This window comes from Saccopteryx leptura, chromosome 1, assembly GCF_036850995.1.
Source record: "Saccopteryx leptura isolate mSacLep1 chromosome 1, mSacLep1_pri_phased_curated, whole genome shotgun sequence".
In the NCBI taxonomy this organism is placed as follows: Eukaryota; Metazoa; Chordata; class Mammalia; order Chiroptera; family Emballonuridae; genus Saccopteryx; species Saccopteryx leptura.
In genome coordinates this window covers 79743255-79754651 of record NC_089503.1, presented here as the reverse complement: position 1 = coordinate 79754651, position 11397 = coordinate 79743255, and the positions used below count along the sequence as shown (strand labels likewise).

At 50.0% G+C, this 11397-nt stretch overlaps 1 protein-coding gene across 1 annotated transcript; it reads right to left on the bottom strand.

Moving 5' to 3' along the window:
- Nucleotides 1–6157: 6157 nt before the first annotated feature.
- IZUMO1R (IZUMO1 receptor, JUNO) lies at nt 6158–8917 on the bottom strand. The gene is made up of 5 exons (XM_066360728.1): nt 8783–8917; nt 8150–8290; nt 7192–7413; nt 6666–6801; nt 6158–6521 (listed from the first exon to the last, which is right to left on the bottom strand). Exons 2-5 carry the CDS (start codon nt 8282–8284, stop codon nt 6253–6255), a joined length of 762 nt encoding a protein of 253 aa, XP_066216825.1. The 5' UTR covers nt 8285–8290; nt 8783–8917; the 3' UTR covers nt 6158–6252.
- Between the last annotated feature and the right edge of the window lie 2480 nt (nt 8918–11397).

Here is an 11397-nt window from a genome sequence, read left to right as displayed (position 1 = left end):
TATAAGTTTTATTGCAAACCTGCGCAGGGACTGCAGGCAACCCATGCAAGGGAACACTGCAGCCCCGAGCTTCTAAAATGGCTCCTTTTTATAGGGTGGCTATCTAGGCTGAGCAAGCAAGCAGCGTTTACAAGGGCAGGAGGGGTGCGGTTAGCTGACCTCATTCTTGGCTAAGTCTCTAGGGTAGGGGCTTCCTTGATCTGGGTACATAGAGTTCAGTGGAAAATATTGCTACATTTCTAATGGTTGTTTATATTTTTTCCTCCAGCCATGTACTGGATGTACTCAGTTTTCATGGCTGGTGGCCTGCACCGCTTGTCCTAAGATGTCACAATCGCATGCTGATATCCCACCAGCATCTTAGCCCATCATCAGCCGCTCCTTCGGTTAATTTGTGGCAAAAGCAATACTAAAGGAGATTTCTGGTTCTGTAGGAGGGTTCATCTGAGGATGGATGTGAACAGAACAAAGGGAAGGATTGAAAATGAGAAACTTGTGATTGGTTGTGTTGGCAGGAATACTGCCCCGGTGAAATGCAAGAAAAGACTGGGCAGTCAAGCGGCTACAAGGGCTGGAATTGGGGAATATGAGCCAATGTAAAAGACACCAGCCCTGGACACCAAAATAATTTCCCAAACTGGGTCTCCCACAGCAAAAGCGGTGGGACAGTGGGGAGTACCAAAGGAAGCAGTCATTTCTGTGGAGGGAGAAGGAGAGGGGGAGGAGCACCCAGCACCGCGTCCTCTGGCGGCAGAGGCGGTCTGAGAGCAAGCTCCGGCTGCAGGAGGTTAGGCTGTGGCAACTGCTGTCCTCAGGCTGGCTGAAGGAAGTGACTCCGAAAGGGGTGCCAAAGTGAGGGATGCATACAAAAAAGGACTGTTTTGATTTTCTTGTTTACCTGCTACCCAGGACTTTCCAGCATTCTCCGAGGAAGGACATGAGCAGGGCTTGATGTTCCCATAGGGGAAAAATGACTGGGCTGCATCCAGGAGAAGGAATACCCTCCGCGGTCTCCCCTTCCAACCGCGGCCTCCCAACCGTAGGCTGGGCAAAGTGCCTCTTCCAAACGGGAGCTTCAGAGCTGAGTTATCCGAGATGGTTGTTTCTTTTGCGATAGTTCTCTCTCTCCCATACTTATCTGATGCTTACAGCAGGTCTTCAAATAATGTTGTTTCTTTAAGTGAAACATTAAACTGAGTGAGCATGTGTGGGTGTGAGCGCACCCTGTGATGGAGGGCGTCCTGTCCACGTGGGTTCTGTCCTGGTGCCTTGAGCTGCCATATAAGCTCTGGCCATTCTTCACCCTGAAGTGGGATAAGTGGGTTTGGAAAATAATGATCTTGTTTTTATAAATCTTTCTTAAATGTATGTATAGCTCACATTTCTTTCACTGTTTAATATAAGTGTTTTGGGTATTCATTGTAAAGTTTGGTGATGTTTTGTGACCAGAGTATGTGGTAGGAACTTAACTCTTGTTTCTGTCAGCCTAGGGTAAAGCTCCTTTTGCTATCAATCTTTTGGCTTATGGTCACAGTCCAAAAATCTATAGATGACGTTATGCAAGGACTTTACTATATTTTGTGGCAGTGGATACAGAAGTATGGTCTAAGATTCCATGGGCTCTATCTTCTTAGTCATTCCTGAATCTGCCCCTGTCTGGTCTACTGTCTCTCCTATAGTCTGACTTAGTTCCTCCTAGAGGATTTCTCACAATTAGGTTTCTATCACCTGCATTTCTATATTCCCCTCCTGCAAATTCATCCTACACATTGTCTTCGGCCTGTGTCTTCAGTTTGGCCCTCTTTTAATCTGTTCTTGACATAAAAATGACATCTTTTTAAAAATCTGCAGCTGCTAGTTACTCAAGGTAGACTGGATACCTGGGATTCCACCAAAATATTTTATAGTGAGAGAGAGAGAGAGAGAGAGAGAGAGAGAGGAAGGGAGAGAGGTGAGAGGTGTCGATTTGTAGTTCCCGCCATCTTAGTTGTTCATTGATTGCTCTCTCGTATATGCCTTGACTGGGGGGTTCCAGCCAAGCCAGTGACCTTGGACTTCAAGCCAGAAAGCTTTGGGCTCAAGCCAGTGACAATGGGGGCACGTCTATGATACCACACTATAGCCGACAACCCTGCACTCCAGCTGGTGAGCCTGTGCTTAACCTGGTGACTTTGGGGTTTCCAACCTGGGTCTTTAGTGTCCTAGATTGATGCTCTATCCACTGTGCTACCACCTGGTCAGGCCAATATGTTTTGGTTATATGTGAGTTTTTGGATATATGTGGATATATATTGTTTCTAAGTGTTCTTTTACTAAAATATTGTGAAGAAAAACACCTGCAAGCAAGAAATTTCAACAAATATTAAGAAGATGGAAAGCAGATAAAAGCACACTAAAGGGAGCAGCAGTGGCCAGAGGCAGGGGCAGAGGCAGCGGCAGTGGAAAAGGCTCAGCGTTAGAGGCATGGAAGACAGAAACAGAAAGTCTACGCGTGCTTGCCCCCATCTCCTCTACCCCCATCCAGAGCTCTGACAACCCAACTTAACCTCTGCGGTAGAGGGAACTTGGAAGAGGTCTTCTCTAAAAAAATTAAATTCTCCATAGTGTTAGTTTCACATGTGGTGAAACACGTGGTGTTAGCCCCCAAGACTTGTTCCACATTTGAGGGGTCTGCACTCTAATACAGCTCCTGCCAACTCTGTTTTGATAGACTATGTATACAAGTGGACAATGGCCAGATGTATATAGAAACAGAATTCCAACATATTATCTGCAGTAATAAGCCCAGAAAGCCAGCTTGTTATCTATAAGCCAGACTTATAGGAAATTAGACTACTATCTTCTATAACAACCAGCCCAGGAAGCCAAACAATAATTTCTCTAACAATTAGCCGAACCAGGACTTGATTAATAACTGATAGCTTCCCTGATTTTTAATCCCTGCTTCCAATTGAGGACCACCCAGAGAAAGCCAAGTATTCACCTCTAACCAATCACATAGGTTGCCCTGATTCTGGTCAGCCCACCGTCAGCTTTATAGGGCAATAATAGCTTCACAAAAGAAGCTCTCCCAGCCCTGGCTGGTTGGCTCAGCAGTAGAGCATCGGCCAAGTGTGTGGAAGTCCCAGGTTTGATTCCCAGCCAGGGCACACAGGCAAAGCGCCCATCTGCTTCTCCACCCCTCCCTGGCACTAGAATGGCTCCGATTGCAGTGGAGCAACACCCTAGATGGGCAGAGCATCGCCCCCTGGTGGGCATACCGGGTGGATCCTGGTCAGGTGCATGTGGGAGTCTGCCTCTCCCTCACTTCTCACTTCTGAAAAATACAAAAAAATAAAAATAAAAAATCTTCCTCCTTCTCGGCATGCCTTTGAGACTCTGCCAAACAAGAGTAATGGTGGAAAGCTCTGAATGAATAGCCTTTGCTTGTTCCCATTTGGTCTTCACTTATTTCTACACCCTAAAGCAAAGCCTTCTAGTCAACAAGCCCTCCATGTGTACCCAGAACTCCCCATCAGCTTTGCTAGTCAGGGGCGAGAAGACCCACATATGTCCATGGAGGACCCCCAGAGCAACAAAACAGAAAAATCAACCCACCCTTCACTCTTACATATGGACACCGGGCCAAAGTCATGATACACAGAGAAACCCTGCAGTACACAAGAGAAGATCAAGATAAACAGAATAGATTAACCTTGGAGGAAACAGGTCATTCAGAGACTAGAAACCAGCTTTAAAAATATTCCAATTAGATCTTCTGTGAGCTTTGGGAAGATATTACATCCATAAAACTGAAAACAACAGGCTATGAAGAACAAGGTAATAAAAAATAAAGTCTCCTGGAAATTAAAAGTGGATTTCCAAAATTAAAAAGATTAGAAGATTGTGTTGAGGAACTCTACCAGAACTGAGCCAGGCGGGGAACAGCCTGAATGTGTGGCAGAAAAAAAAAAGATAAGCCACCTTTTGCATAGCTAAATCTGGAAATGATTAAAATTGGGTGCCTCTGGGCAGGGGCCTTGGGAAATGAGGAGCTGACCAGCTGGGGCTCTGTCTCTCTGTGTTAGCCTTTGACATAAGTATTTAAATCATGTGCATGGATCACTCTGATTGAAAAAATAATTTAAGTGCAAATCTGACAGTTGCATTCTACTACTTAAAATCCATCACTCCTCCCAACTACTTTGGGGAGACAGCTCATTCTCTCTCCTGACGATGGCAAGCTGTGAGCCCACCTCCTCCCCTGGGCCCTCCCCGTGTTTGCGCCAGCACCGTGCAGTGACCAGGAGTTTGATGTAAGCCTTGTAAGCTGGGACTGTGGGGTCAGACTTACTTGGTTTCAAACCTACATACGTTTCTGTCCTGTTTTGAGAAATGGGGGTACGAGTATCTCTCAAGGCTCTTGTGAGGCTCAGATGAGCTAATGCACATTAGGTGTTTCGCAGAGGTCCAGATGCAGAGTAAGTGGTCAAAAAACAGTGACAGTTACTTGGGCTCCCAGAACTAGTCTTTTTTTCTTTTTTGTCTCCATTTTAACCCTATTTTGACAATTTAAAAAAATATTTATACCCAAGAATACTAAATAAAACAAAAAAACAAGTGATTAAACTGTCAGCTTTATTACCAAGCACACACCTTCAGACAGATACTTCATCCAGTCCTCAATTCTTATATGTTATGTGTTTTTGAAGCCATTATTAAGAGCAATAAAGGGTCCTGCTTCATATATTTCATGCCTTGGGGACTCAGTTGTTGTTTTTTTCTTTCTGTTCTTGATGAAGTGACCCTTCTTTCATGGAGCTTTAGCCTCACCCCCTCTGCGAGGTTTTCCCAGGACCCCACCCCTCGTTCTTGCAGACTTCCAGAGAAGTGCCTTGTCGCCACTACTGTCTCCTACTTCAGACTCTAAGCCCCTCGTTTGGAAAGGACGCTCTTCTGTTGGTTTTAGAAATCGAGTGCCCTCTCTCTAACAGGGCTTGCTCGATGAAGACGCATGTTCAAGGTGAGCATGGAGGAATGGAGGTGGAGTTCAACTGAAGCAGGGCTTGCTGGCATCTAGCAAGGATGAGAGGAATTGTTAGATGCCTCTCTTTGTCCCAGAAAAGGCTGAGGGGAAGGCACCATCTGTGCCGGGAAGCTACTGGGCTCTAGGCTCTGGAAGTTCTGAGTGGGCAGCCAGGGGCCAGTCCAGGTACAGGAGGGACGTGGAGGCCACCTCGGGCTCCTTCTCAAGCTTGGTTCCGACTCTCCTGTCTTGTTCTTCAGGACACAGCACTACCTGGGATGTGCAGACTATTTTCCAACAAACAGTGGCACTGGCTTCTCCCATTTCCTTTTTGTAAGTTAAAATCTTCTGGTCCACTTACCTCATTCCTCTCAGCAGAGAGAGAAGAAGCCGGGACAGTCTGAAAGGAAGAGTAGAGGGCTTGCCCACAGTCCTATAGAAAGTGCTGAGCTGATCAGAACTCAGGGTTCCAGATTCCAGGCCGCGCTGGGGTTCCGGGGTTCCGGGGTTCCGGGGTTCCGGGGAAGAGGGAAAGCTGAAGCAGCGAATGCAGCTGCTTCCATCGTGGTGTCCAAAACAAAGCTGGCGGTCCGGGTGGCCCCATCCTCGCCCTGCTTTTAGGTCTTTGTACAGCGTGTCACTTATTGAGAAAAAGGGGTGTTGACCGTACTCCCACCGGAGAAGTGTAAGGGTACAGTGAGAGGGCCCGGTCTGCGTGAAAGAAGTTCATCATTATTAAGTCGGTGACAACAACTGAGACTGCAGTGCTGCAGCAGACCGGCCGCTCTTTGTGCAGCTTGACTTCCTGACAGAGGAGCTAGGACAGAACGGGTCACAGAGAGAGGAAAGCTCAACCACTGTCTCAGGGGAGGCACTGTGGTCGGGGGAGGCACCATCGTGGGAGGGGAGGTCGGGGCTGTCACCATCAGCTCTGCCGGGAAAGGGGTGGTGTTCACTGGTTGAGAAGGGCCTGGGGTCCCACATGAGAGGCCCATGACCAGCCTTAAAGGCAGGATGGGGTGAATGACCGTGTGGCTGCCTGCCAGGCAGGGACAGGCAGAGCAGGGCAGCGGAAGGGTCTAGAACTAAATGTGCAAGGCTCAGCACCAGCTCCTGCAGGCTCAGTGCCCACCAATCCTCCAGCGTGTGTGTGTGTGTGTGGGGGGGAGAGTGGGGGGGTCTCTGGAGGGACCGGGCAGTGCAGGAGTCTGGGCAGTGCAGGAGTCTGGGTGGGAGGAGAAGGGCTCTCAGGAAAGAAGCGACAGGAACAGACAGGCAGCCAGGAGAGTGCAGGCGAGTTCCCAGGACGGAGCAGGGCTAGCAAAGAGGTGGGCCACAGCCACATTGGGGTTGCCCTGAGACGGCTCGAACCACTTCTGCAGACACCGCCCGCTGTTCCTGCACTCAGGGCTCGCCTTGAAGGAGTTGCTCCAGATCTTCTCACACAAGTCAGCTGGGGTGGGGAAGTAATGGCGGAAGGGATGACAGCGGGCCCCTGCAGGACAGCGGCTCTTCCCTGCAGGGATTAAGGCATGGACACCTGACCTCTCACTTTCCCCAACCTCACATCCCCATCATTTGCCTTGGGGGAGCAAAGCTGGCACCTTCCTGGGGGGGCTCCCAGGCGGCTTCTGCCCAGGCTCTGTCAGGCACCACTCACCCCGACTCCAGTCCCAGCCGCCATGCCAGTCGGATTTGCAGGTGTAGGATGTGAGGCAGTCTGCCCACCACTGGTCACAGTCCTCTCGGCATAGGGGGGCGTCCAAAATTCGCTCTTCCTGCTCACATGGGGCCACCTGGGCGCATGGATAGCCAGAGACAAGAAATGAATAGTTGAAAGTTGGAAGACTGTCAGCAGCTACAATGGCACTATTGTGCCAGGTACCATCTGAACATATTCTCTGATGATGTCTCTAATGAGAACAATGGGGCTAAGAGATTAAATAGTTTGTCCCAGGCTACACAGCTTCTGCTCCTACATACAGAAGACAGGATTCAAACAGACCCTCACCCCCTTGTTATCATCTGACTAGTATCCCACCAGGGCCATTTTCCACAGGTGGCTGTCTCCCCATTCATTCCCCCCAACGGTGGCCTCTGACTGCCCTTGTCCGTAGGGGGACAGCATTTCCTGTTCCTGCTGGGATCTTGGAATTCAGGCTCTTAGCAACAGGCATTGCACAGACGTGCCTCCCGCCTCCCCAGCGCCGTCTTCCCACCTGCTGGATCCAGGGCCCCAGGTTTGGGGAGCACTCGTAGAAGCAGATGGCCTGGATGAAGTGCTTCTGACAGTCTGGCATCATCAATCCGCAGTGATTCAGGCTGAAGCTGTGCAGCAGGGACGCATCCCGGTGGGTGTTCCAGCTTGTGTTGGCCGTGCAGCAGGCGTTGTCCTGCCAGGGGATGCACTGAAGGTGGAGGGAGAAGCAGAGGTATTGGTGGTGGTAGGGGTAGGAGGCTGGGGCTTGATGAGTATCTAGCATAGAAAGGAAAAACGTCCCCGAGAAGGGGACCGGACCTTTAGTCCAGTACCCCCTTATAGAAGGAATGCTCATAATTTTTCAGTGATTATTCCCAGCGACACCTGCACACTAACCTCCCTGCCACAGGCTGCCACTGTCCCCTAGAAATAAGACTTCCAGGGTCCCAGCTCCTGAGGGGCAGCAGAGGGACCCAGGGGAATGTGCAGAGCACTGAGTGGGAGGACACCACAGCCGAGAAGGGCTCAGTGAATGCCAGGTAGGTCCGGCTCTGCCACTCCCCCCGTGTCCCTGTGCCTGTGGGAGCTTGGGGGGGAGTCACTTCAGTCAGAGGTTTCCACAGGGCCTATCGGTAGGAAAGCTAGAGAAAGAGGACTGTGTTTGTTTGAATCTACACTGAGCCAGTGATGGGCCTCTGGGATCACTGTCTGCTTCTGCTCCCCAAGTGGCAGGGCAGCTCAGAGACAGGAACTTTGAGTCATGCAGCAATCATGGTCTCCAAAGGTCATGGTGCCCTCCGGTGAGCTTTGCTTAAATTCCAACCAAAGGAACCAAGTCAGTCAGGGTCGATGAGGGTTCAGAAACCATCCTGGCATTTGCATCCCTTTCCTGATTTGCCAAAGCAGCCCGTCTTCCACCCCTGGACCAGGCCTGGCCGCCGTACCTCCTCGTAGAGCTGGTCTTCTGGGCCGGGCTCTCGTTTGTGGTGCTTGGCCCTCATGCAGACACCCAGCGGCTTATCCCCGGCCCAGATGGGCATGACTCTCCACAGCCATAACAAGAGCTGCCACCACTGCATGGCCGCCTGCAGACAGGAGCCCCGCCTGCTCAGGAGACAGGGAGGACACCGTGCGCCAGTCCCCCACCGCCCCGGGGAGTGAGGAGGAGCGCCCAGGCTCTCATGACCATGATGCTCTGGCTGCTCCTAGGACCGCTATCTGAGGCAGTGTCATAAAATGTCAGGGCAGGTAGAATAAACCTTCGAGGTCTGATATCCACCCTCAACAACTGTACAGCTGCAGAAGCAGAAGACCACAGAGAGGAAGAGACTGGCCCCCAGGGAAAGGAACCGGTTGTGGACCCAGCACAGTGAATCTGAAAACCACTGGCCTAACCTGAGTTTGGAAACTCAAATATGTATCTGTGGTGAAGACCCCAGCCCCACCGTCTGGGCCCAAATCAAAGGCTGCTCTGTCTCCTCAGCACCCGTTTCAAGCACAGAGTATTTTTAAAGAATGAGGATGTCAGGTAAAAATAGGAAAGATGTGGGCCCTACTAGTGTTTTTTTCATACTTACTTTCAAAGCGGGAGCCGCTCCCCACCACCTCCAGAGATTGTGAGGCTGAGAAACTCTGTGATCAGTCAGTTGATTGGCCCACTTATCACCCACGCCGGGGCCTCCCAGGTCCAGGTGCGGATGGGGACTCCAGGTGACTCCCGTTAAACAGCAGCCATTTTACCCAAGCGTAGGGGCCTCCTGTGGCTGGAGCCCGAGCGTCTGAGAGAGGGTTCTGCTTTTTCAGGGAAACAGAGGCCCCGCAGTGGGTGGGAGCCTGGGCTCTGCAGTCAGCTGCCGAGTTCCACTCTCTGCTCGGCTCCTTGCTGGCTGGGTGCCCTTGAGAACATGACTTAAGCCCTCTTAAGTGTTAGTTTCCACATCTGTAAAGGGGGCTGTTATCATGGGATTGTTGGGGGAAAAGAAACAAAAGAGAAAGCTCAGGAAAATGACTTGGTGTCACACCTGGCACAGTCTTAATGATTTTCATTCCTGCCCTTTTTCCTCTGAAGCCTTGTTGCTCAGCCTTGGTCCACAGCTCGCCCTGCCCTCCATCAGCACGGTTACCTGGGATGGCCCACCTGGGCTGGCCCACCTGGGCTGTGACAGGAACTGTGACTGCTCTCAGTCCCAGGAGCTAAGGTTCGTGCTGGGGCACTGACCACACAGCACAGAGCTGCGGAGATTAAAGTGGAGCTTTGGGGACCCAAGAATCTAAATGTACGACCAAAACCAAAACAAACAAAACCAAAAAAGTCCCTCCACAACCCACGTACCGGTCTCCCTAAGTGCGCGAGGCCCACTGTCCTGTGAAATACAGCAGGTCACCAAATAATCTTTCATTCAACATTGTTTCCTTATAACGTCAATGAGATGCTGTCGGAACTTCGCTCTGGTTTATATCAATTTGCCTATGGTGAAACTGGTTTCCTGATACATCGTATTTCTGATGTCAGTTTCCAAGGACCTATCTAGGACGTTATTGTATATGGTCTGGTTTATTTCTTACAAGCACCCCTAAAGTGTATGCCCCCACCCCGTTTTAACTGTGGGCAGAGGCGGAGTAAGGTCAGTTGAGGCCCCAGGCACGGGGGAAAATATTGGGCCCCTTGAAAAAAAAGACAGGAAAAATAAAAATATTTTTAAATAAATAAAAATATTATGTACTATTAATGTTAAAATTACACAAATGAAACCAAGCTTGGTGTTATTAGAAAAAGTGTAAAGTTGGGGTTTTGCGGGGCCCTTTGGAAGTCGGGGCCCAGGGCACATGCCTGGTACGCCCCCCTTTAATCCCGCCTCTGACTGTGTGAGGGAAAACCAAAGCTCAGCTGAGATGGGGCAGAGCTGGTATCTGAACACAGTTCAACATGACCGCACATCTGATGCATAAGAACCAGGGGAGGGGAGAGTTCCAGGACGGAAAGGTGGATGCTCTCTGGGTCTCAAGGGCAGTCTGTTTTAAAATAATGTCAAATGCTATAATCATATTGTATGTTGGGAAGCAGGTGTTGGCTTTATTTGGAAAGAGTGCTAGTTACCAGCCCAGGCTCCCATGTGCTTGCCTTAAACAGAGTTAGGACTCTCCACGTTAGAGTCTAGTGCTGATGGCTTTTATGTCCTGTTTAAGTCCTCACAAACATAGTAGACCTTCGGACAATAGGAGGCTGGTTAAGGGAGCAGACACCACACTCCCCACCCAGTCAAAGATCCACATGTAACTTTGACTTCCCCCAAATTTAACTACTATTAGCCCTTCACATCCTCAGATTTAACCCACCATGAATGGAAAACAATCTTACCATGTGTGGTTGGGAATGGGAAAATACTGTTTTTGATCTGTGGTTGGTTGAATCTGTGGAGGTAAAACCCAGGATAGGAAGGACTGACTATATTTATAGAATGAAATCTGTGTAGAAGCGGACCTGGGCAGTCCAAACCTGTGTTGTTTAAGGGTCCACTGTACCCAGGAGGTAAGAGAGCTTGGGTTTAACGTTAGGTTTCAGGTGGCTGTGGATGTGCCAGGGACAAGAACCCAGAAAGAAGTGCAAAGTAATTGCTGAAATGGAAAACAGGTGCTTTGGAAAAGGTTCTTCACGTGGAGAGGAGAAGGGTGAGGGTGGCTAATGGTCTCTCAGACAAGGCTGTAAGAAATGAGCTAAAATTCCAGCCAGCACACTTGGCGGGGAGGGGGGGGAATATGGAGGCTGCCTCTCAGCTGTCATCAGGGTGACTGACATCTCCCAAGAGAGGCCCTCTCTCGCAGAGAAATCTGTTTTCTGGCTGAAAGTAGACAAGTGAAGGCTGGCTGTGGATGAAGCCATCTGAAGCTGCTAATCTCAAACAATTTTGTCCTAAAAAACAGAACACTTAAATGGTCAAGAGCAGAGCGAGGGCAGTGTCCGAGGTTTCTGGGGAAGGGGGGAGGTAGGTGGAACAGCAGAAGCAGCAGCCCAGCCTCTCTGGTTTGGGACCACCATGCACAGGGGAGAGCTCTCCAGCTCTCCCCTGCACACCAGCTTGCCCCCAGTGCTGGAGCCCACTGAGGATGAGAATAGACTGAAAAAGCAAAGAACACGTGCCAGGAATCTCCTGGTAAAAATCTGCAATTGGAGCCCTGCTGGAGGGGACATGGC